Source organism: Dipodomys ordii, unplaced genomic scaffold, assembly GCF_000151885.1.
Source record: "Dipodomys ordii isolate 6190 unplaced genomic scaffold, Dord_2.0 Scaffold1, whole genome shotgun sequence".
Taxonomy (NCBI): domain Eukaryota; kingdom Metazoa; phylum Chordata; class Mammalia; order Rodentia; family Heteromyidae; genus Dipodomys; species Dipodomys ordii.
This window is the reverse complement of record NW_012267217.1, coordinates 26,974,284-27,000,636: the sequence shown is the minus strand read 5'-3', so window position 1 is coordinate 27,000,636 and position 26,353 is coordinate 26,974,284. Positions and strand designations below refer to the sequence as shown.

Genomic DNA, 26,353 nt, shown 5'->3' with positions numbered 1-26,353 from the left:
CTGTATTTGTCCACTGGATTGAAGGCAGAAAGAAGGAATTGAGAAGGGAATGGCTCAGGGCCAAAATGGTTATAACCATTGTGGTTATAACCACTGCTGCATGTACAATTGTACTCACCAGTGCTGTGGGTACAGCAAGCAAGTTTGCATTTGAAATAGCCAGGCTTAGGTATTTGGAAGTGCTTGGTGTATTTAAAAAAGAATTAGAATACCTGTAGGAGCTTTGCAAACTTTGGGAAAAACTGTGTTCAGAACTGGAGTTTTTAAACCACCTCTGTGAACAATGTACTGTCTGTATTTGTTCACTGGGTTGAGGAAAGTGGTAGAAAGTAAAAACTTTCTCAGTGTGTGTGAAAAAATTTCAGCTCATCATCCCTTACCCTGTATGTTACATACATTTTGTTTGACTTTTGTGTATAGCATATATTGTGTATAGACTGGACAAATGAGTCCTAATTTTATACTATCTAGTCCCTAGCTATTAAAGATGTTGCCAGTGTAGTGAGTAAACTAGCATGTGTTGTATATATTGTGCTAAAATTAATAGAAAGGCTGTCTTCTGAAAAAGATGAGAAGCAAAATTGTAATATCTGTAAGTCACTGTGTACCTGTATCAAGTGTAATACTGGAATTGGAAGAAATAAAAGGTTCTAGGCTAGAATAGAATGCTCCCAGCTGGAAATAAAAGGTTCTAGGCTAGAATAGAATGCTCCCAGCTGGAAATAAAAGGTTCTAGGCTAGAATAGACTGCTCCCAGCTGGAAATAAAAGGTTCTAGGCTAGAATAGAATGCTCCCAGCTGGAAGACACTTTCAGATAGAACCATGGTTACACGCCTGTAGTTTATTCAACACTGTTGTGTATACAATGGACAATTAAGTCCTTTTTGAGACATCTGCTCTCTCTAGGTGCTTACAAGTACAGAAAGCATGATAAAAGTAGAGGCAGTAAATCATTTTGTAGCTATTGTTTTGCTAAAATTCATAATGACATTTTGTCTTTTGGAAATGGAATGATGAAACGGCTTCTGAGCAGTATACAAGGTGTGTGTACTGGTTCAGGGAAGGAGGAGGGAAAGTGCTGAGGGCTTTCTACCCATGGGTTTATGGTGAAGCAAGATTGCCCATTGTCTCTGGTGTCTGTGCATTTTAATGTTGTTCTGCATATAGTTTTATAAAAGACAGATGGGTCCTAATTTACAGTTTCTAGTCTTACTAGATGTTAAAGAGGTTGCCAGTGACAAAAGTAGAATTAGTAAACTAACACATCGAGTACATTTTGTGTCAAAAGTTAAAGACTTTAAACATTGAAGTTGAATGATTGAAAGTCCCCTTGAAATATTACATTTATGTAAATAACCCTGACATTGGGCTGCTGGAGATGGGAAGGGTTCTAGGCTAGAATTTTCCTTTCAAATGAGAGCTTTTGTTAGTGTATGTGCTTTGTGTGTCATTTCTTGTATATTTGTTTGGTGGGCAACTCAAAACTATTAGCAGCATCTAGTTTTTCTCGACATCTCAACATGCTTAATCGTGTAAAAGTAGAGGGATAACATATTCCCCTTGAAGTATTGTTGTAGTTGAATTTGGGAGTGAATTGTAATGTCTTAGAGACTCTGCTGTTCAGTGGGTGGCAGCATGGGTGGGGCTGGGGGAGGACGTGTGCAGAGAGCAGGCTATCTTGGGCCTCTTCTGTTGGTTCAGGTTGTCTAGACTTGGCTCCATATGTATATTTTAGTTCATATTACTAGGTATTAAGGGTTAAGTCTTAATGCCAAAAGTAAGAAGTAGAGAATAATCCCTATATAAATGTCCTTTTGGTAGTGTTTGGGGAAAACTGTCTTCTGGGAGTGAAGTTGTGCTTATCTCAGAGTTAGTGTCTAGAGTGATGGAGAAGGAGAAGAAGAAGGTTGGGAAGGGCTCTGCTAGCACCGCCACATCTAGAAGTTGTATATTTTTAGTAAAGTACTGAGATCATACACCAAGTTCCCTATTTCAGAACATCTAATCTTCATAGATGCCCTGAGGTGACAGTGTATGGTAAAAAGTGGAAGTAGTGAATTAGCTAACTGTAAATATTTGTTACAATCAGCAGATCCATCTTGGATGGATTGTGCCACCTCTGGGCGATGCAGTCAGGACTTACTTGGAGGCTGCAGCAGAGGGTAGGAGGAGGCGCCTGCAGGGAGAGATGTGTGCGCAGATTTATACTTTATTAGAGCTATTAATGGATATGGTTCTGGTTGTACCAGCGGGATGCATATATTTAGTAGAAACATTCTTCCTAATATTTAAATAGTATATTATAAACCTACTATAAGCCTAGGAATTGCTTAGTATAGCTTGCTTATGTCTCATTTTGAATTGAGCATGAAGGAAATGCAGTATTTTAATTGTAACACTGCCAATACTTCTGTCTAGATGTTGCTGTTTTTGTCTTCAGTGAAAAAAAAAAAGCTTTTATTTTGTTGTTGTTGGCCGTGGAGCTTGAAGTCTGGGCCTGTACACCATCCCTCAGCTCATGGCTAGTGCTTTACCACTTGAGACACAGCTCCACATCTGGTTTTCTTGTGGTTTATTGAAGATCAGTGTCTCACAGACTTTTCTGCCTCACTGTATTTGAACTGTGATCCTCAGATCTGAGCCTCCTGAGTTTCTAGGATTACAGTATCAGTTTCTCATGCTAACTGGCAAGACATTTTGCTCTGTGCTCTAACGAGTGTGTCATTTTACTTTTATTAAGGAGTCGGACGAGGAGATGGAACTGATCTAAAAATAGACATCATAATGCATCGAGAGATCATATTTAGTAGCACACCCGAAAACTGCGTGGTAAGCAAAAGCATTTGAAGTGAGAATTCTGGTGTTTGTTTCCAGTTCACAGTCCAGCGGGCTTGTTGTCCTCCCCAGCCATCATTCACCACACAGACGCATGCTGCCCTCTGGTGGCCAGCTTGGTGCTGCTTAGTTCTGATGCAAATCAAAGCCTTGTTCCAAACAGTCCTTGCAAAACATTTCCCAAAATAGGCTACGGTTCATTGTTCCTTTGTCTTCACTTACCCACACATGCTAAGAATGTCCCCATGTATCAATGGAGGTTTCAAATTCCCATGTCAGTATTAGCTATATTATCTTCCTTTTGGTCATTTTTTTGGGTCATTTATCGTACAGCTCTGATCCTGCAATTTAGTGTTCTTGACAATCACCCTGACACTTGTGAAGTTGGAGTCAGGAAATGTGGAATGGGTGCAGAAACTGTCCACTCCACAATGACCTCAGTGACACTAACTCCGATGTTCTGTGGGGAAGAGTGTGTGGACTGAGGAGAAACCTCTTTACATGCAGCTGTAAGAGGAGAAGATATTGAACTGTAATGCTGAAGAAATGCTCAAGACTGTAGACCTCTTCTGGAAAAAAGAATAAGCAACTTGCCTTTGTGATCAAAAGTAAAGTTAAATTTCCTTCTCAGGTTCTTCTTAGAAGTTACACACACACACACACACACACACACACACACATCAGGTTCTTCTTAGAAGTTACACACACACACACACACACACATACACACCCTGTGTGTATGCTGGTCCTGGAGCTTGAACTCAGAGCCTCTGAACTTAAGAGTCTCTGAGCTTTTGTGCTAAGGCTCACACTCTTACCACTTGAGCCACAGCTTCTTCTTAGTCAGAGAGTCTCATGGACTTTCCTGCCTGGGTTGGCTCTGAGTCATGATCTTCAGATCAAAGCTTCCTGAGTAACTAGGATTACAGTCATGGGCTACTGGCTCCCAGCCTGATAAACACTTTTCAAAACGTTTATTCATTTTTGTTTGGCTTCACTTTGCTGAGAGCATTCACCCAAACCCCGTCCTTGGCTTTCTGTTCTTGTCTATGAGAAGACTCTATTTTTGTCACGTTCACCATGGCCCTTCCATAAAGTAGCATGGGTTCTTTCAGTCACTCAACAGATATCAAGGAACCCCTGCTGTGTGGATGATATCAGAGCTGCCACACGGGCGTTTTCCACACCCACTGTCTACACACATTTCAGCAATCCTGATTCATCAAACAAGTTTTTCCTATGCTTCTTAAATGCAACCAGTATTCTCCAACACAGGCTTTACAATTTGGAATTCTTTTTTTTTTTTTTTTGCTTTAGTCTCTTAATCACATTAATCACCAGCTCCTATGGAGGATGCTTTGAAATTTCTTTTTTTTCATGTTCCCGCACCCTAGTCCAGGGTTTCACTTGCTCATTTCTAGATTTATACAATAGTCCACATTCTTTGTCTTTCTCCCTATAAAAGTTAGCATGTGGATGTGTGCAGAATGCATCCTTAAATATCGTTCTCATTGTGAGCAGAAGACACTGTGTACCATGGACAAAGACAAGCGACTGCCTTTGGCTCAAATTCTTACTATAAAACAGGCCACATCTTAAGTGTTGTGAGATTTAGGTAATGCATTTGAAGTAACTTTATAAACCATAAGTTACTAAGTCAATGTTACAGGTGATAATTATCCAGCCACGTTGTTACATAGGACATGTCCCCAGCGATTCCTAGCAACTTTTCACTCTTGTTTTCCTGGCTCTTAAGCTCTCAAGACACAACAGCGCTAGCAAAGCCAAGCTATTGCCATCAATAACTTGACCTACAGACTCCCAATAAAGGAGGATGGGTCACCCCTCTGGCTCTAGAAATACAAGTCTAATTACAAGTCTAATACAAGTCTAATTCATGTTTCTGCAGGTATCTTGTGCCTGTACTACTCCTCATTTATCCAATGACCAACTCAAGTTTTACTTCCTTGGGGAAGTTTTCCTGTTCAACCTATATACTATAAACTCCTCCTCCACACACACACTACATAATTGCACACAAATCTTCTTTGTGCAGCTTTTCTGCATATTATTGTACTGTTGTTCTTTATGTATAAAAACTACTGAAGGGTTTGAAAAAATGTGAGGGTTTTGGTTTTGGTTTGTTTGTTTTTTGTCCCACAGGGCCTATCATAGCCCCTGTATAGTATGATGGTGAATCAATACCAAAGAAATACTTAGACTGATTTCAAAATTGTTAATTCCCAAAACATGACCTATCTTTGGTCACTCCATTCACTGGAATCTAGCATTGATCCCACTAGCAAAGTAAGGGGTTTCTTTATTTTTTATTTTTTTTATTGTGAAAATACTGTACAGAGGAGTTACAATTACATGGGCAAGATAATGAGTACATTTCTTATCAAGCATTATAGCCTCCTCCTTTGTTTCCCCTTCCCGTCCCTTCCCTTCCACCCCCGCGCCCCCGGCGCCGGGCCCCCCACACCCCCCACGAAAGTTGTAAAGTTCGTTTTCGACATAATGACTTGTACATCTCATTGTTGCAATGGGTTCACCTGTATCCCTATTTAAACGATTTGTTTTTCCCCTTCCCCTCCACAAATTATACTGACATCAAATACAGTGAAAGCAGGGGTTATACTGTGGGGGAGGGACATACAAAGCAACAAAGAAATAATCTTATAAATGTGTTAGAAACAATCGCATGAAAGAAAAAAAATCATTTGAATATATATCTTAGGGCTCATTTCCCTAACATCACCTTATCTGACCTTTTCTGCTTGACTCAGACTATCTAGTATATATCTGAGTCAAGAAGATTTTTTCTATAAGAACATGATTAGGTAAGCATTGCTTTTCGAATATCAATGTGAGCTTTAAAATTAAGCTTTATAGTCCATTATCTTAAAACAATATGAAATTCAGATGATTCTTATTGAACTGTAATATTTATTATGTTAAATTCCAGTAAAACATGAATACATTGCTTCTCAACAGTTCCCTATTAGAACCCTCAAACATGTAGAGTTAATGTAAAGAAAAAAAGATTACTGTTAATTTCTGTATGAAATGACGAGGCTATGAAACTGAGAGTATATAATGAACTTTGCATGCTTGGATTGGTAAAAATGAATACTTACTACCAACTACATTTATAGTTCCTAATTCTGTGTGTTTATTCATAGTTACAACATGATGTAGAGACCAATAGAGCAATAATTCTTATATTAGACTGTCCGAACTTACATGCTGACATAAAAGTGAAGTTTTCATCACCGGTGAGTATGAAAAATCCCTGTATAACCTGGATTTGTGAATATTTTTGTTTGGGGATGTCCTTTGCTGCAGTTCTCAGCAAGAGAAAGGATAGAGAGCAATCCATGTCCAGAGAAGAGGAGAAAAACACAATTCAAAACTATCAGGATTTTTAAAAAGATATTTAAAGGGTGGTTTTTTCTAAATATTTTTAACCAGTTCTTGGGCTTGATCTCAGGGCCTGGAGCACTGTCCTTGAGCGTCTTTTGCTCAAGGCTAGCACTCTACCACTTGAGCCACAGCACCACTTCTGGCTTTTGCTGAGTATTGTAGTGCACATAAGAGTCTCACAGATTTTCTACCCTGGTTGGCTGTGAACTGCAGATCCTCAGATCTCAGCCTCCTGAGTAGGATTATACATGTGAGCCACCAGCACCCACCTACTTTTATCTAAATTCTATGCAATGTGCTATCTGTTAGTTTTCAAATAAGAAAAATAAGAAAACCAGGATGCTAAAAAGAAGGTAGTATTGACAGTTTTGTATCTTTTAAACATATTGCCATCAATACTTTTACACTATCAATAACTGCGGGAGATTTTATCATTAACTTAGCATCATTACTATAAGAGTCCTGAGTGTATAATTTCTATTAATTAGTTGTACACTGTTATGTCCGAGTGGTTTTGTTTATAATGAATTCCAGCAGCTCAGTAGCTGTATTTTTCTGTTACATCATCCATCTCCACTATCAACAAGGAAGTTAAATTTCATTTTCTGTGCATTCCTTCATCACCTGCTTACTCACTGCTGAAGGTATATCTATTAGCTATTGCGATGGTGAATGTGCAGAAAAATGACCTGGGTAGACATTGTATTGGAAGGTTATCCCTCAGATGATGGAACAAGTCTGAATCCTCGCTCAACTAGTGGTCTGTAAACCGAAATTGTGGTTTCTTCACTGGCTCAGGGAACCTTGGCAATAGAAATTTCAGTGATGATTATCAAGGGTCAAGATGTGAAGGCACATTTTAAAAAATTAGAAATTTCTTTGCTCACCAGTTTTGTGTGCGTGTATTTGTGGGGCTTTTTTTTTGTAGTACCAGGGTTTGAACTCAGGGCCTCATGCTTTGTTTGCTTGCTTGGCTGGATCTCTACCACCTGAGCCATGCCTCCAGTCCTGATTCTTGCTGGTCATTTTGGAAATGGAACCTGACTTTTCTAAGATCCTCCAGATCTTAGCCTCCTGAGTAGCTCTAATCATCATCAATAGGGATAGTTAATCTTGAAAAGTAGCTGTTGATGGTAGCAATAGATATATACTTCTTCTAGCTTGGTCTCAAGGACCGTCTCTTGAGAGTAACTATAAATTCTAGCTTTGCTCTCATGGGGCTCCAGGTGAGGTGGCTGTGGATGCCGTACAGTGTGTCTTTCACAGGATGATTGTTTACCCTGGTGGGCAGCCTAATGCCTCAGTGCCACTGGTGACAGGTGTCCTTCTCAGAGGAAACCTGTTTTACTGGCAGATGCCCTGAGGCTCTTGTCTGATTTGTCATTTTTAGTTTCTTCCTACCCAAATAGATACTGCAGGAAAGCCCTGAGAACAGACACAGGCTTGTGCACACTGCTCAGATAAGGCACCAAGCAGGCAGCACAACGAACACAGAGAATAGGAGAAGCAGGTCAGCAATAGGAGAGGCAAGGGCAGCAGCAGTCTGGGCTAGTGGAAAGAGGGCGCCATCCAGGAGAAGCTGATGCCCCACCAGTGGTGGGGAGCCACGGACACAGGGAGACCTGAGGTTGAGCAAGTAGCCTTTGTGCTGGGCCCAGGGTGTTTCCTGAGCCGGTTTCCCATGGAGGGTTCCATTGGGGTCTCAAGAGTCATGCTGTAACCCAAGTGGTCACAGAGACATACTGTGCTGAGCAGGTGAATAGCATCATGCTTAGATCAAGAAGTTTCGCTCCATTTATTCTAACACTTCAAATATAATCCACACCAATATCTAACTCTTACACCTAATTCTACCAAGCGTGTCCCACACCCATGGGTGCTCACATGGCACACTACTTGATGTGATCCTAGGTTGAGGGGAGTCCATCGAGGTGTCCTCTGTAGTAGTGGCCCTTTGCCGGGTGCTGCACTGGAGGGCCTGTCTGATGGGAGTCGCCTTGCTTGGAGAGGCCATCTCGCGGGGTCTGCGCTGCCCTGGGTTTTTATATGTTTTAGGCTGGGCTTTGTCATTTCTGGCTATGGCTGATTATTATAGCAGGCAGGGTTGCCTTGCTGACAGCTTCATTTCTGGCCACGACTGGTTATCATTGAGGGTAAGGTTGCCCTACTTCTGGCCAAGTCTGTTCCTTGTGGTGGGCTGGTTGCTTTGGTGATGTCTCTGTAGGCTCCATATGTGTGTCCTTATCTCTATCTTCCATAGTTGTATCTCATAACTTGTAATTCCTAATTTTACATCTTAATATTCCATACTGTTTCACAGCACATATATAATCAATACCTTCCCATATTCAATAATACACTATGTCAGTATTTGGTAATACACTATGTCAGTATTCCGGAACATTCACTACACATACCTGCACAGGTCCCCTGGAGAATGGGTTGAGTGAAGCAAAGGGATTGTATCTTCTGTCACATAAGAATAGGGATGCATGGGACAAATATCCAGACCAGGCCCACTGAGGAACTGGGAGGGGACAGAGACTGGAAACTGTCAAGGGTGGCTGTGCCCTGCTCCTGTTATGCCCGTCTAATGTACACTCAAAATGGAAGCACAGGCAACAGCAATGAGTTAGAATGCACCACAGTGTGAGTGGGTGCAAAAGTCATAGGTCTTTAGTTGATTATTTAGCATTATAGAAATAAGATCAAGCTGGGCCATGCCAGGAATCCTAACTATCCAGGAGGCTGATCTCTGAGGATTGCAGTTCAAAGACAGCCCAGGCAGCAAAGTCTGTGAGACACTTATCTCCAGTTAACCACCAGAAAACCAGAAATGGTGCTGTGGCTCAAGTGATAGAGCACTGGCCTTGACTTGAAGGGCTCAGGGATAACACCCAGGTCCTGAGTTCAAGGCCCACAACTGACAAAAAAAATTTTAATCAGTATATATCTATTATGGGAAAAACCATTCCTCAAGTGGCTTTGGTAATTCTATGTTTAATTCACTGAGTAGTCACCAAATGGCTTCACCGTTTTACATTTGTGCCAGCAAGGCCTGAGGGCCTTTGATTTTTTTGTAGTGATCCTAGTAGTATGGCATGTGGTCTCAGTCTTTGTGTGTGCTTGTAGGCCTTTTGGATACAGACTCTGGAGAAATGTGTGTTTAAGGCCTTGGGGTTGATCTGTTTTTATCTGCCTTTTGTCTTTGAATTGAAGAGTTCTTCTGAATACAACACCCTCATCAGACACATGATTTGTAGATATGTCTCTCCATTGTGTATCTTATTTTTGTTACTCTGTTCCTAGTGACTTTTTATTAAATCCTTTTTCTTCTATTTCCCTGCACTAATTTTGGCCCATTATATTTTAATTGAAACAGTGTTCTCCTAAGCCTCTGAGTACTTTGCTATAGAAGGCTGCAACTGATGACATACACAAAGAATAAGGGAGGAATTTTAATCTCTTTGGAATCACTAGTTTTTGGTATCTATTTTACTATGAAAATAACCTTTAACCATGTGTTTTTAGATCATACCCAACTACTATGATGACTGCGCTTTCTTCTTTTGGTTCAACACTGCTTTAATAAAGAGGAACCGGTAAGGATATAATGTAATCCAACAGAAAGAGCTTCATCTTCCATGTCTGTGTATAAACTACAGTAGGAAGTTTTTTTGCCCACTGTTTACACAAACACAAAGTGATGGAATGAGCCAAGTAGGGAAAACAAATGGGACGTCGGTTCTGGTTGCAGCTAACAAGTCTCTTTCTAAAACAAGGGTGTTGTATTGCATGACTTGTCTGTTAGCCCTAAAATTAAATGTAATTTGTTTTTTTCCTTCCTACCCTTAGACTGTATCTCTCACGAGACCGTTTGGATAATCCGCACAAAGAAAAAACTTGGGATATTTATCGCCCTGATTTTGGCACAGAACTGTACTTCGAAGAAGTATCTTGAAGGACATACAGTGCAAAGCACTAAACCCTTCATCCAGATTTATATTTAATACCTATTTTTATAAACTATATAAATATATATATACATATATATGTACTCAATTGTGACTTCTTTTGGGGGGGAATATTTTCATTATCTTTACATAATTGTACAAAGGAGTTGTCATTCACTGAAGCAATTAATATGGTGCATCCTGATCAGTGCCACCCCTTTCAACATTCCCATCCACCCCTCCCAACACACTCCTCCTCTTAATTTTAGTATAGAATATGTTAGTTTTCATTTTAACCACTTTTTGAAGAGTATAGTTTGGTGGCATTAAAATTTTGTGTTTTTGCAATTGTGGTGAAAATTGAAATGGTAGTGGAAGAATCTTTTCTTCTTGTTACTCTGCCCTCTGGACATATAGGTAGAGAAGGGTTTTGAGGTAGAAGATTCTACAAAATTGCCTTCAGATTGTTTTAAATAACTGGTTCTGGTTCCGTAATCCCCATGTCCTGCAGTGGCCGCCTCCTTTGCAGTTAGGGAAATGAGATATGACGTACCACCACTCTGTTCAATGCACAGGCTTGCACGGCTTACCTCTGTTCACCTCTTTATTTAGGCTTTTCTCCATTGGTTTAATGGAAATCATTCTCTAGACCTTAAAATAGAAAAATCTGCTCAAGGGTAATTTGAGAGTTCCTACATTCAAGCATGTTACATAAGCTGAATCACCAGCTTCATTCCATAGAATAAGACCAAAATATACTGCCACCTTACAACTAAGAAATGGGAAAATGTATACTGACACAGTGAAAGTAGCAGTCAGCCGAGGCCTAGAACCTAATCTGTGTTATTCTCACAAAGTGTTGTCAGTCGTTTTGTTTTAAGAGAGAGAGCTGAAACTTTTTTCACAGACAAGTGAATGATGAATAGATTAGACAGTGAAACTCTCTCTTCTACAAATCACCAAGTCTACTTGTAAGTGTGCCTTTCACTTTGATAATATTGAAGTTGCTTGAGCATGTTCAATCAAATCTGACAAATATCACAGGACACATACAATTTCTCTGCAAATCATATTGCAGAAAATGTCTTCAACTGTTGCCTTTCTCTTTCCCATATGTTCTCTTATCTTTGCATCTCCAATTTCCTTTTTACATTTATTAGTTCAGAGGAAGTATTTGAGTATTTTAGTGATAACTAGAAAGTCTTAGCACACTATGGCTTCAGTGATAGTTGATAGAGAAATCGATTTATTTTTATGCCCCAACTTTGAAAAAGCAATTTCATAGGAAATTCAACTAAGTCATTTCCCCATGAAGTAAGGCCAGAAAAGTAAGAACCAATTCAGTGTCAATGAATTAAGAATCTTGTCTTCCATGCTAAACTTTTTATCTCAGATGACCTCAAAAAAAGTGTAAAATGTTGTGATTGTGAGTTATAAAGTTTCTGTTCATCATCTAGGAAATGCTTATATTTCTCTTGATTTATCAATAAATATGTCAATATATTTCCTCTAGATACAGCTCCAAAGAGGACATTCCTAAAGATCCATGGTTATCACCAAAGGCAAAGTGTTCAAGTTGCTCTCAGATAGTACAGCCATGACTAAGGCTAAACAAACTTAGTCCAGTTTGAGCATCTGACCATCCCTGCCCAGGGGGAGATAGCTATTTGAGATTCTTTCTCTATTTTTTATTGAGTAGGCATTTTAAAGTTTCTCTATCACTGTGTATATCAGAGTTGGTATCTTGTGATAAATATCTTATTCTGCAGGATGCTACAATGAATAGTCACCTGTGAACTTCCTGGAGGAATCGTAAACAAGAGCAAGATAAACACCCCTGGATAAAACTTTAGGATTATAGTACCTAAGTGATTTGTTTTTTTAAATGTGGAGATAAGAGTTCACATGAACATTTAAGTGGAAAAAGAGAGAAATAGATAACAGAAAACCTAACCATCTTGAGTCTAGCCACTGTGTGTCTTGTAGCATGTCTTTAGACTATAAAAATAGTGTGCATTGAGCTAGAAAAAGTGTTCTTAAGCTTAGTTTTCTACTGTAGCATTAGGTAACCATTGAACATCTGTGATGAGTTTAGTAGGAATAAGGAACTGATTTTTAAATTTTTATGTAATTTTATTTGATTAGTGGTTGTTTAATTGGACAGCACAATTTATTTCAATGGATTTTTTTGGTTTAGTGGGCATGTGGTTACCTAGTAAAAGATTGCTATCTCCAGATTTACTATGGTTAGCTACAGAGGGATGAGGAAAAAATATAAATTATCAGAATTCCAGATCATCCCATTTAGAACATGGTGTGTTCCTCTTCTTCTTTCTTTTCTTTATAACTGACTAGAACATAGACACCTGGCTTACCCTTCATCATATAAATTAGGATATCACTTTGAGGGATGATAGAAACACAACTTAGGCTTAGCTATGCCACTACTGCTTGAAGGTTTACATTTAGTTTTCTTACTAAGTGTAAGAAATGCTTACATTTCATTTTCTTTTTTAAATATATTCTTCCTGTGATATTTCTTTTTTAATTTTTTGATATTTCTATATTTTCTAAATCTAAGGGTTCTCAAATTTTCTCAATCATTATTGTTTTGACTATTCAATCTTTATTTTTCCTTTTTTGGACTTTTAAATATTGAATTAAATGTGTTCAGACTTGTATTTCCATCTATCTTAAGTGACATATTCCGGTGTTTATATGTGTGAGTGTATACTGAGTTATTTCAATTATGATTCTCCAATGTTATATTATTATGATTATTATGATTATTATTTATGCATATGTGCATCATTTGGCAGTCAGATAGTAATTTCAGAGCTCATACTGAAGTCTTGTCTCTTTCATTTTCTCCTCAAGTTGTTTGATCTCTTGTTTTCATTGTATAATTATCTTTTTTCTCAGTGCTATATAATTTGATGACTCATGCTTGAGAGTGTTGGATGTCTAAATTTAATGGTAAGTTAAACAAATATTTTGGTGGTTCTAGGGATCAACCTCAAGCATTCTATTGATGAGTTAAGTCTTCAAACCTTGGGGTTTTTTTTTCTTTCTTTGATTTTTTTTGTAACCAATTAATTTTTTGTAATTTTTTATTGTGATTGAGTGATTACATAAATTTCAAAAATTTCACAGTATTGTGGGATAGTGATACTTAAAGTCACAACCACATTCTAACCTTCATGGAGAAATTGTCTTTATTGTGCTCTATAAAGTTTATGAGTTCTATGAGCTTTGACAATACAGTCATTTCTTCCACATTGGGTGATATCTACATTTCTTTCCTTTTGCTTAGTGTCAGCTGTTCCCTCTTTCTTGCTCATTCCCTCCCTCCCATCGCTGCCATTGAGTTGCTTAGTTCATTTTGATCAATGACCAGTGCAGCTGTTCTATGTTTTGCCCTGTTTCCCTCTGGTTCTGTGTCCTCCTCCTGGTTTCCCTCTGATGTGCACATATATGCTATATATGTGGTCAGGAGCATGGGGTCATTTAGTAATGATTTGACCAGATGAATGGAGGTCCTTTGTTTCTCAAGTCTTGTTTACTTTGTCATATCACCTTACGTTTGTTATATCACCTTAACATCCACTTATCAGGGAGACCATGTGCCATTTGTCTTTTTGCTCTGACTTTACCTCACTTAACTTGATATCTTCTAGTTCCATCCATTTCCCTGGGAGTGCTGTTATTTTGTCCTTTCTAATGGGTGCATAATATTCCATTGTATATACATACCAGTTTTTGGATCCATTCATCTATAGAGGGGAATACAGGTTGTTTCCATATCCTGGCTATTGTAAACAGTGCTGCAATGAACATGGAGGTGCATGTGTCTTTGTATCCTGGTTCCTGTTGTTCAGGATAGATGCCTAGGAGTGGTATGGCTGGGTCATAGGGGAGGTCAGTAGTTAGCTTTCTGAGGACCCTCCAGACTGCTTTCCAAAGTGGTTGTATAAGTGTATACTCCCACCTCTTTCTCCGCATCCCCTCCAGCATTTGTCATTGGCTGACTTTAGGATGTGGGCCGTTCTGACTGGGGTAAGGTGGTATGTCAGGGTTGTCTTTATTTGCATTTCCTTTACAATCAGAGAAGATGAACATTTCCCCATGTGTTTCTTTGCCATTTTTATCTCCTCTTCTGAGAAGTCTCTCTTTAATTCCCTTGACCATTTAGTAATTGGTTTATTGGGTTTGGGAGGGATTAGTTTCTTGAGTTCCCTGTATATAATGGATATTAACCCCTTGTCTGATACATTGCTGCTAAATATTTTTCCCAGTTAGTTGGCTGTCTTTCTAATTTGGTTGCTATGTCTTTAGTTGTGCAGAAACTTGTTATTTTAAGGTAGTCCCATTTGTTGAGTTTCTCTCCAATTTATTGTGACCCTGGAACGCTGTTCAGGAAGTTCTTGCCTGTGCCTATAAGTTCAAGTGTCTCTCCTACTCTGTCCTGCAGTAGTTTCAGAGTATGAGGTTTGATGTTAAGGTTTTTAATCCATTTTGAGTTGATGTTAGTGCATAGTGACAGGCTAGGGTTCACTTTTAGTTTTCTGCATGTGGCCACCCAGTTTTCCCAGCACCAGTAGTTGAAGAAGCTGTGCTTCTTCCACTGTACATCTCTGGCTCCTTTGTCAAATATCAGCTGACTGTAGGCATGTGGTTTTATTTCTGGATCTTCTATTCTAATCCATTGGTCTTTGAGTCTCTTTTTGTGCCAGTACCAAGCTGTCTTTGTTATTATGGCTCTGTAGTAGAGTTGGAAGTCTGGCATCAAGATCCCTCCCATGTTTCTTTTTTGCCTAGAATTGTTTTGGCTATTCTAGGTCTTTTGTTGTTCCATATGAATTTTTGGACTATTTTCTGTATTTCAGTAATGAACATCATTGGCATTTTTATAGGAATTGCACTGAATGTGTATATCAATTTTGGCAGTATGGCCATTTTCATTATATTAAGCCTGCCTATCCAAGAACGTGGAAGGTCTTTCCATTTCCTGGTATCCTCTATAATTTCTTAAAGTTTTTATAGTTTTCATTAAACAGTTCTTTTACGTCTTTGGTTAGGTTAATTCCTAAACATTTTATTTTGTGGGGGTTATTGTGAATGGGGTAGTTTCCTTGATTTCCCTTTCTCCTTGTACATTGTTGGTGTACAAAAAAGCAACTGATTTTTGTGGACTGATTTTTTTTGTATCCTGTTACTTTGCCATGGTTTATAAATTCTAGAATTTGGGGGTGGAGTTTTTGGGATCATGGAGGTATGTATCATGTCATCTGCAAAAAGGGACATTTTAACTTCTTCCTTCCCTATGCAGATTCCGTTAATGTCTTTTTCTTGCCTTATTGCTCTGGCTAAGGATTCCAGACTTATATTGAAGAGGAGTGGAGAGAGTAGGCATCCTTGCCTTGTTCCTGATTTTAGGAGAATTGGTTGTAGTTTTTCCCTACTAAGTATAATATTGGCTGTTGGTCTGTCATATAAGGCTTTTATGGTTTTAAGGAATGTTCCTTCTATTCCTATTTTCTCCAGAGCTTTTAGCATGTATGAATGTTGTATCTTGTCAAAAACCATTTCTGCATCAATGGAAATAACCATGTGGTTCTTGACCTTGCATCTTTTGATGTGATGGATTACATTTATTGATTTACATATGTTAAACCATCCCTGCATCTCTAGGATGAAGCCTACTTGGTCATAATGTATGACTTTTTGATGTGTTTCTGGATTCTGTTGGCTATAATTTTGTTAAGGATCTTTGCATCTGTGTTCATCAAGGAGATTGGTCTGTAGTTTTCTTTTTTTTGTTGGTCTTTGCCTGATTTGGGGATGAGTATGATATTGGCATCCTAGAATGAGTTTGGGATAGCCCCCTCTGTTTCTATTTCTCGGAAGAGTCTTAGGAGTATGGGTATTAATTCCTCTTCAAAGGTCTTATAAAATTCCGTAGTGAATCCATCTGGTCCTGAGCTTTTCCTTGTTGGAAGACTTCTGATTTTTACTTCTATCTCATTGTATCTCATTGTTATTGGCTTATTTAATTGATTTATTTCTTCTTGGTGCAGTTTGGGCAACTTGTATTTCTCTAAAAATTCATTTTTGCTAGGTTTTCTTTCTATAGAGAGTATAGTTTCTGGAAATAGTTCTTTACAATTACTTGGATGTCTTGGGTATTTGTTGTAATTTTTCCTCTGATCTTATTTATTTGGGTTTCCTCTCTTCTTCTTCTTCTTCTTCTTTTTTTGTGTTGGTCGTGGGGCTTGAACTCTGGGCCTGGGCACTGTCCCTCAGCTCTTCAACTCAAGGCTAGCGTTCTGCCACTTGAGCTACAGCGCCACTTCCGGTTTTCTGGTGGTTTATTGGAGATGAGTGTTTCACTTTCTTGCCCGGGCTGGCTATGAACCATGATCCTCAGATCTCAGCCTCCTGAGTAGCTAGGATTACAGGCGGAGCCACCGGTGCCCGGCTTCCTCTCTTTTTTTTTAGTTAATCCTGCCAAAGGTCCATCAATTTTATTAATTTTTTCAGAAAACCAACTTTTTGTTTTATTAATTTGATTTGTAGCTTTCTTAGTTGCTATCTCATTTATTTCAGCTCTTAATTTGGTTATCTGGCTCCGTCTAGTAACTTTAGGTTCAATTTTTTCTTCTTTCTCTAGCACTTTTGGTTGCATAATAAGATGGTTTACTTGGTCTCAATTTTCTTGATATGTGCACTGAGAGCAACAAATTTGCCCCTCAGGACTGCTTTTGCCGTGTCCCACAGATTTTTGTGATGTATATTCCTTTTCATCAAATTGTAGGAACTTTTTCTTTCTTTCTTTCTTTTTTTTTTTTTTGGTCTGGTCATGGGGCCTGAACGCTGGGCCTGGGTGCTGTCCCTCAGCTCTTCAGCTCAAGGCTAGCGCTCTACCACTTGAGCCACAGCACGACTTCCAGCTTTTTTTTCTGCTTATGTGGTGCTGAGGAATTGAACCCAGGGCCTCAGGCATGCAAGGCTAGTGCTCTACCACTGAGCCACCTTCCCAGCCCTTTACTTTCTTTAATTTTTTCCATTATTCATGTGCTGCTCAAAGTGTTCAATTTCCATGTATTTGAGTAATTTCTACGGTATGCTTTGTTATTGAGAACTAGCTAGAACTGTGGTCAGATAGGATACAGGGGATTATGTCAATCCCCTTGTACTTGCTTAAATTCCCTGTATAAACTATGATTTGGTCTATTTGGAGAAAGTTCAATGAGCTGCTGAGAACATGTACTGTGTCATTTTAGGGTGGAAAACTCAGTAGATATCAATTAGTTCCATTTGAAGTATGGCCTCACTTAATTCGGTGAGTTGTGACAATGGTGGTCTCTAGGAGCCTGGGTTCCACCTTACTGGGCCCAGAAGAAGGCCTCCTCACCCAGCTGCCTAGCATGCATCATTCCTGGGTGGAGGTGGGCATCGCACAGCAAGGTGAGAAGAATGGCAGAGCTTTCTCAGGCTGGAGGAGACCACAGGTGGCCTTGGAAGCTAGCCAGCATTTTAGGCCCTGGAGCCTGATGATCCTGGGCCTGGCGTGACTTCCATGCCCCACAGGGGAAACCTCCTGCCGCAACAAGGACAGACCAAGGCCCTAAGGGTCCTGGAAGATGAGCGGAGCCCAGAGGACTGCAGGTGCAATGGCTGGTGGCCCGGGAGGTTGGGCCAGTGCCAGCGGAGAAACAGGAAGTGATGACATAGGTGCCCACTGGAAGTCCTCAAAGATTTACTGGCTGCTTGTAGGCCTGTGCATATAATATAAAGAAGCATCTGTCAGGAGAGGAACTGGACAATCCACATAAACCAAAAGCATGGACTATATTTACCGCTCTGATTTTGCCATAGGATTCTACCTTGAACAAGTATTTTGATGCAAAATAACTTAGACTTACAGTGCAGGGCACTCTGAGACACGTGTGGCCAAACCCTTGCTGATTAATTAAATTATGTAAATATATGTGTAATATATGTGTATCTCTCTCTCTCTCTCTCTCTATATATATACTCGAAGTTATTTCTCTTGGAGGAGATATTTTCATTATGTTTATGTAGTTGTACAAAGGAGTTGCCATTCACTTTAGTTATTAATATAGTGTATCCTGGTCAATGTCACCCCTTTCAGCATTCTCATCCACCCCTCCCAACCTACTCCTCTTAATCTTAGGTTATATATTGCAATTTAACAAAGCAGTTTACATGTATAATGCATCTTGATCTGTGTCACCAATATCTTTTTTTAATACTTTATTGTAAAAATAATGTACAGAGGGGTTACAGGTGTAATCAGTACATTTCCCATGGAGCATTGTTACCATTACCATCCCTTCCCTTCCACCTCCCCAGCCCCTCCCCCTCCCCACAGTTGTAAAGTTCATTTGAGCCAGCTCCCCGTATCTCCATGCCCCACTGCGGTGATTTGATGGCGGTGGTGGTCTCTCAGAGCCTGGCCTCCGCCCTGCCAGGGCCAGCCGAAGGCCTTGCCCAGCTGCCTAGGATGCAGCATTCCTGGGTTGTGGCGGGCATGGCTCAGCAAGGCGAGAAGAATGGCTGAGGCTTTCACCGGCCCGAGAAGGAGACCACAGGCGGCCTTGGAAGCTAGCCAGCATTTTAGGCCCTGGAGCCCGCTGATCTGGGGCCGGGAGTTGTTACACCCAAGTCCCAGAGACCCTCCGACGACCACCGGGAGACCAGGCCACCCGGACTGCAAAATGCAAGGTTTATTCAGCAAGCCAAGGCTCGGGCCTGGTCCCGTACCCCCAGACGCAGCAGAGGAACGGAGGGGGCCCCAGCAACAGTAGGGCTGGGCCTATAAAGGCAAAAACCACACAATTACAGCCATGCTAGGGTTAGGGGCAAGTTGGATTCTGCTTGGTCAGGGACCAGGTGTGTGCTGGAGCCATCGAGGCTGACATCTCCTGTGGTCAAGCTTCTGCTGACTGGGTCTCCACACCATCCTGTTCTGGGGGGTTCTGCAATCTTTAAATAACAGTTCCGGAAAACTTTGCACAGACATGTTATTGTTCAACTCATTTTTGCAACATTAACTCAGAGCAGGAATTAGGGACTGACACCAGTTAACCTTTAGAAGCTGTCACAAAATGGCTTCAGTTTGGTTCTTACAGCGTGCGCTGCCCGCCCCTCAGGGGAGACCTCCCCCTGCCACGAGGACAGACGAAGGCCCTAATGGCCCGGGAAGGCCAGCGGAGCCCCGATGATGGCCGTGCAACGGTTGGCGGCCTAAGCGGTGGTGCCGGTGCCTGCGGAGAAACGGAAGTGAGGACACAGGCGCTCACCGGAAGTCCCGGAGGTCTGCTGGCCCTCGTGGGCCTGTGCACATAATACGGAGGCGCTGCGCTCCACTCCCCAGCCTTTCTGTTTGTTTTTCTCATGGGGATGGCAGGGATTGTCCGTTAGTGCTGGCAGCGGGGTAGATGCGTGTGGGCTGGAATAGAGATGTGAGGGGATCAGCGTGATTCCTGGGGTGCCGGCAGGGTAAAGGTCAGGCCGGTGGCAGGAGAAGCAGGAGCCTGGGGAGGGGGGGGGCTCCCTCGGCGGGATTTCTGGATCTTTCCCAACCCAAGGTGGCGTGCCGCTTTTCCTGAGTGGCGCGGCTCAGAGATCCCGCACCTGCCCTGTCCCCCGCCAGGACGGGCGCGGGAGCCCGCGGGCGCCGCCCCAGGTTCAAGTCCAAGCGCCCTGGCTGAACTTCACCGCGTCTCCAGAAACATCTCCCGTTGGGCCGGCGTGTGGGGGTCTTCCGCGGGGTCCCACAGGGGGGGGGGGGGGGGGGGCGGAGCAGGACTAGCGTCCCGGCCTCGTGATTCGCTATCCTGCCCTGCACTAAAACAAAAAATTAAAAAATAATGTACAGTAAGAGTAAAAGGATTTCTGTAAGGATCGTGATAACTCATTTCGTTATCATCATACATTTCAAATTGTGACATGTTTGTCCCTTAAACCACCAAAGTTTCCTATAGTCTATTTAAGGGATTCTGGGGAAACACAGTTCCTGGACTTTGCATTTTGAGATCATTTTAGATTTATAGAGGAATTACAAAAGTAGTTCAAAGTGCTACTTGTCTTCTATCAACATCTCCTAAGGCTGAAAACCCACAGAACCTTAGTATCATTACCAAGAGATGGAATGTTTTAAACTAAACTGTTTTAGTTCATTGGCTTTATTAGCACTCACCAGCATTTTTTACTGATACTCTATTTCCATCACAAAAATCTAATCTAGCCTGCTTAGTTATCCAGTCTACTTTCCTAATCTGCAACCATTCCTCTGGCTTTCCTTGTCTTTCATTAACTATGGCTTTGAGGCTTTCAAATATTAACTATTCAAATAAAAGGCTGGAACAGCCTTCCAAGCAAATGGTCCTCCTAAACAGTCTGGAGTAGTTATACTAGTATCAGATAAAATATATTTCAACTTACAACTGGTCAGAAAAAGCAAAGAAGGACATTTCATATTAATAAAGTGAACTCTGTATCTGATGGGGTTCCCTATTCTTGATTATGTTCTTCGGGATATATTCCCACTTTTAGTAACTGAACTGCTTGTGGCACTACTTTGCACTTTGCTCATATGTGTTTTCTGTAATGCACATGTTAAAGGTTATTTTTTCAAGAAGATCTCGATTTAGTTCTACTTTTGGTTGACTGTCAGTAGGCATCAGTAGAGAGAAGCTGTGCAACTGGAATGGCAGCGGAGGCAGCGTGGCAAGAAGCCATGCTTTCTTGTCAGAATTATTCTCATAGTGGTGGATAAACAAAATTAAGAGAGATCAAAGCAAAACATAACAAGAAGAGTGATTAAGCCCAGTTAACTTTATTTGTTAAGGGGAAATAGGCAGGGTTGAAAGGAAAAAACGTTAATTAAGGGCTCTGAAGCCAGATCTTTGAGGCAATGCTAAGGGAAGTGGGCCATTTGAACAGAAGAAAAAGGCATGGGTCACACACTGATGGCTCATGCTGAGTTACCTAGGAGGCCGAGATCTGAGGATGATGGTCTGAAGCCAACCCAGGTAGAAAAGTCCTTGAGACTCTTTTCCACAATTAACCAGCAAACAGAAGTAGAGGTGTGGTTCAAGTGATTAAGCAGCAGCTTTGAGCAAAAAAGCCAAGAGAAAATTGAGGCCCTGAGATCAAGCCTCAGTTGAATGAAGTAAGTCAAGTCTAAAGAGACAAAGGGTACATGTTTTCTTTCATATATCTCATAATTTATAAATAGACAAGTACACCTATGTCAGGTTGTATGCAAGTACATACAGCCATCTTAATCAAAGCATGGTATTGTATGGGAAAATCCAAGTGAAGTAATTCCCGAAAAACCTCACAGTGCAATCAAAGGAATACCAGGAAACTGTTATTTGAAAAGCATGGGTTGGGGGAGGTCAAAGGGAGGAGGAGGGCAGATGAATGAAGAGAGGTTGAGCAAATGCAGTCATAATATTTAAGGCATATCCTATGAAATTAGGAAAATTGAGGGGAAGGTGGGTTGGGAGGGATGAGAGAGAATGATGAAAGGGGTGATATCCATGAAGATGCTTTTGTATTTACAGACTGGTTTGTTAATGGTGACATAATTTGTGCAACTACGTAAAGATAATAAAAATATTTTTTAAGAGTGAGGCATAGCCGGGCACCGGTGGCTCACGCCTGTAATCCTAGCTACTCAGGAGGCTGAGATCTGAGGATCGTGGTTCAAAGCCAGCCTGGGCAGGAAAGTCTGTGAGACTCTTTTCTCCAATAAACCACTTGAAAACTGGAAGTGCACTGTGGCTCAAGTGGTAGACTGTTAGCCTTGAGCTGAAGAGCTGAGGGACAGCACCCAGGCCCAGAGTTCAAGCCCCAAGACCGACCAAAAAAAAAAAAAGAGTGAGGCATAAGACCATTTGAAACATATACAAACAGTCACGTTTGGGTCTGCTATCCTATATTTTCATAGAGATTGACTTAGAAATTGCCTTAAAGCAGGGCAAGAGGAAGTTAGACTGTTATCATTAACATCTAAAGAAAGCATGACATTAGCAAGAAGCTTTGTTGGTCACCATTCCTAATATTTTTTTTTTCTGGAAAGATGAGGCTTCTTTCAGAAGCTAAGTATACTATATGTAGATTTGCTCTCTTTCTCTCTGATGTTATAAACTTTGCTTTAGGAGATGGAAGCTGGTTTTCAAGGGCAAAATCCATGCAAGATGAAATGGTTAAATATCACCGCATCGTTAGTTGACACTGTTCTCTTTTTAATCTCTCATGATAACTGGTAAGACATTTTGCTCTGTGTTCTAACGTGTTTGTGTGTGTGTGTGTGTGTGTGTGTGTGTGTTTTACTTTTATTGAGGGGTTGGACAAGGAGATGAAACAGACATAAAAGTAGATATCATAACGTAGCAGGAGACGGTATTTACTTGCACATCAGAGAACTGCACAGTGAGCAAAAGCATTTGAAGTGAGAATTCTGGTGTTTGTTTCAAGTTCACAGTCCAGCCGGCATATTGCCTTCCCCAAACCATCACTCACCACACAGACGCATGCTACACTCTGATGGTCAGCTTGGTGCTGCTTAGATCAGATGCAAATCAAAGCTAGGTTTCATAGAGTCTTCATAAGACATTTCCTAAAATATGCTACATTCACTGTTCCTTTGTCTTCACTTGCCATACATGCTAAGAATGTCCCCAGGAATCAATGAAGGTTTCAAATTCCCATGTCTGGTCAGTATTTGCTATATTATCTTCTTTTTGGTCATATCTATATCATTTATCATACAGTACTGGATCCTGCAGTTTAGTGTTCTTGACGATCACCATGGCAGTTGTGAAATAGGATTCAGGAAATGTGGAATGGGTGCAGAAACTGTCTACTCCACAATGCCCTCAATGACACTAACTCCGATGTTCTGTGGGGAGAGAGCATGTGGACTGAGGAGACACCTCTTTACACGCAGCACTAAGGGGAGACAATATTGAACTGTAATGCTGAAAAAATGCTCAAGACTGTAGAACTTTGCTGGAAAAAACAAGCAAGTTGCCTTTGTGTTCAAAAGTAAATATTTAGAATTTCTTCCCAGGTTCTTGTGCTCAAGGCTTGCACTCTACCACTTGAGCCACAGCACCACTTCCAGTTTTCTGGTGGTTTATTGGAGATAAAAGTCTCGGACTTTCCTGTCAGGTCTGGCTTTGAACTGTGATCCTCAGATCTCAGCCTCCTTAGTAGCTAGGATTCCAGGGGTGAGCCACAGTTTCTTAATGGGAGAGTCTCATGGACTTTCCTGCCTAGGCTGGCTTTGAATCATGATCCTCAGATCCAAGCTTCCTGAGTAAATGGGATTACAGTGATGGGCCACTGGCTCCCAGCCTGATAGACAGTTTTCAAAATGTTTATTCATTGTGTTTGGCTTCACCTTGCTGAGAGCATTCACCCAGACCCCATCCTTGGCTTTCTGTTCTTGTCTATGAGAAGACTCACTTTGGTCACGTTCACCACGGCCCTTCTATAAAGTAGCATGGGTTCTTTCAGTCACTCGACAGATATTAAGGAGCCCCTGCTGTGTGGATGATATCAGAGCTGCCACACGGGCATTTTCCACACCCACTGGCTAAACACATTTCAGCAATCCTGATTTATCAAATAAGCTTTCCTATGCTGCTTAAATGCAACCAGTGTTCTCCAACTCAAGCTTTACAATTTGGAATTGTTTTTAATTCATTCTTTATCTTAGTCCCTAAATCACATTGGTCACCAGCTTCCATAGAGGATACTTTGAAATTTCTTTCACTTTTTCATGTTCCCACAACTGCTATCTATTCCAGGACCTTATGTGCTCATTTCTAGATTTATATAATAGTCCACTTCTTTTGTCGTTCTCCCTATAAAATTCAACATGTGGACTTGTGCATAATGCATCCTGAAATATCATTGTGAGCAGAAGACACAGTGTGCCTTGAACAAAGCCAGTGACTGCCTTTGGATCAAATTCTTATCTATAAAATAGATCACTACTCAAGTGTTGTGAGATTTAAGTAATATGTTTGAAGTTACTCTATAAACCATAAGTTACTACGTCAGTGTTACAGTGATAATTATCCAGCCACGTTGTTACATAGGACATGTCCCCAGCGATTCCGAGCAACTTTTCACTCTTGTTTTCCTGGCTCTTAAGCTCTCAAGACACAACAGCGCTAGCAAAGCCCAGCTATTCCCATCAATAACTTGACCTACAGACTCCCAATAAAGGAGGATGGGTCACCTCCCTGGCTCTAGGAATACAAGCCTAATTTCTATTGATATTTCTGCAGGTCTCTCATGCCTGTACTACTCCATATTTATCCACGTCCTCCAATGACCAACTCAAGTTCTACTTCCTTGGGGAAGTTTTCCTATTCAACCTCTCTACTAGAAACTCCCACTCCACACGCACACTCCATAATTGCACACTCAATCTTGTTTGTGCAGCTTTAAGATCACATATTGTTGTACTATTGTTCTTTATGTATAAAAATTCCAGAACGCATTGAAAAAATGTGAGGGTTTCTTTTTTCTTTTTTCCGGTGGTGCTTATTATTGCCTCATTATAGTATGAAGGTGAATCAACACCAAAGAAATAGAATAATTTCAAAGTTGTTAATCCCTAAAACTAGAACTATTTTTGATCACTCCATTCACTGGAATAGGGCATTGATCTCACCAGCAACATAAGATTTTTTTACATAAGCATCATCAGTTATGCATTGCTTTTTGAATGCCAATGTAAGTTTTAAAATTGAGCTTCACAGTGCATTTTCAAGAGAATGAAAATCAGATGATTCACATTGAACTGTAGTTTTTATTGGTTTAAACTCCAGTAGAAAAACAAATACTTTGCTTCTCAACAGTGCCGTATTGTGACCCTCAAATATGTAGAGTTCATGTAAAGAATAGTATTACAACTTCAGAAAAAAATTCTATTATATATGAAATGACTGGATGCCTAGGTGTGGGAAAATGAATACTTACCACCAATTACATTTATAGTTCCTAATTCCATGTGTTTATTCACAGTTATTACACGATCTCAAAAGGAATATGGCAATATTTCTTCTGTCAGATTGCCCAGAATTGTGTGATGATGTAAAAGTCAGGTTGTTTTCACCTGTGAGAAGTTAAGAACCCTGTGTAATTGTTCTTGTCTGCCCTGTATGATTGTCTTTTGACTGATTTGCGGTTGAGATTCCCTTTCCCTCCAGGGAAAGGGAGGAAAACACAAATCAAAACTATCACAAATTTTCACCCATTTAAAGTGTTTTGGCTTACTTTCCCCCCCTAAATTCTATGCAATTAACATCTGTTAGTTTTCAAGTAAGAAAAATAAAACAAGAATGCTAAAAAAAAAAAGGTTTCTTTTACACTGTAGAGCAGTATTCATAATTTTGAATCCTCTAAACACATTGTCATCAATGTGTTTATACATTATCAATAACTGAGGGAGATTTTACTTTCCTCTGAGTTAATACGTGCTATAATTATCTATAATTATCTATTAACTTAGGATCATTACTGTTATAGTCACAAGTATATACTTTCTATTGATCAGTTGTACAATGAATTTCAATGGCTCAGTAGTTGTATTTTTCTATTAACTCATCCATCACCACTACCAACAAGGAACTTAATTTCATTTTCTGTGCCTTCCTTCCCCACCTGCTTGCTCACTGCTGAAGAAGTATCTATGAGCTATTGAGATGGTTAATGTTGAAGCAAATGACCTGCGAAATCGTTATACTGGAAGTTTGCCCTTGAATAATGGATCTATTCTTGAATTCTTGCTCAACAAGTTGTGTAGGCAGAAACAGTGGTTTCTGAACTGGCTCCAGGAGCTTGGTAGTAGCTAGTTTTAGTGATGATTGTCAAGGGTCGAGAGTGAAGGCATATTTTTTAAAATTCAGGAAATTCTTTGCTCACCAGTTTTTTTTTGGGGGGGAAGTACTAGGGCTTGAAGTCAGGGCCTCATGCTTTGTTTGGTTTGCTTGCTTGGCTGGATCTCTACCACCTGAGCCATGCCTCCAGCCCTGATTTTTGCTGTCTTTTTAGAAATGTAATCTGACTTTTCTGCCCAAGCTGT

The 26,353-nt window shown here is 40.4% G+C and overlaps 1 protein-coding gene across 1 annotated transcript in view; it reads left to right on the top strand.

Moving 5' to 3' along the window:
- Tpte2 (transmembrane phosphoinositide 3-phosphatase and tensin homolog 2) overlaps nucleotides 1-26,353 on the top strand; it is a 137,004-nt gene that overhangs the window by 106,086 nt on the left and 4,565 nt on the right. The window contains exons 27-29 of the mRNA XM_013011816.1: nucleotides 2,742-2,830; nucleotides 6,022-6,114; nucleotides 9,794-9,864. Coding sequence (XP_012867270.1) covers nucleotides 2,742-2,830; nucleotides 6,022-6,114; nucleotides 9,794-9,864 — 253 coding nt within the window. The remainder of the gene's footprint in view (nucleotides 1-2,741; nucleotides 2,831-6,021; nucleotides 6,115-9,793; nucleotides 9,865-26,353) is intronic.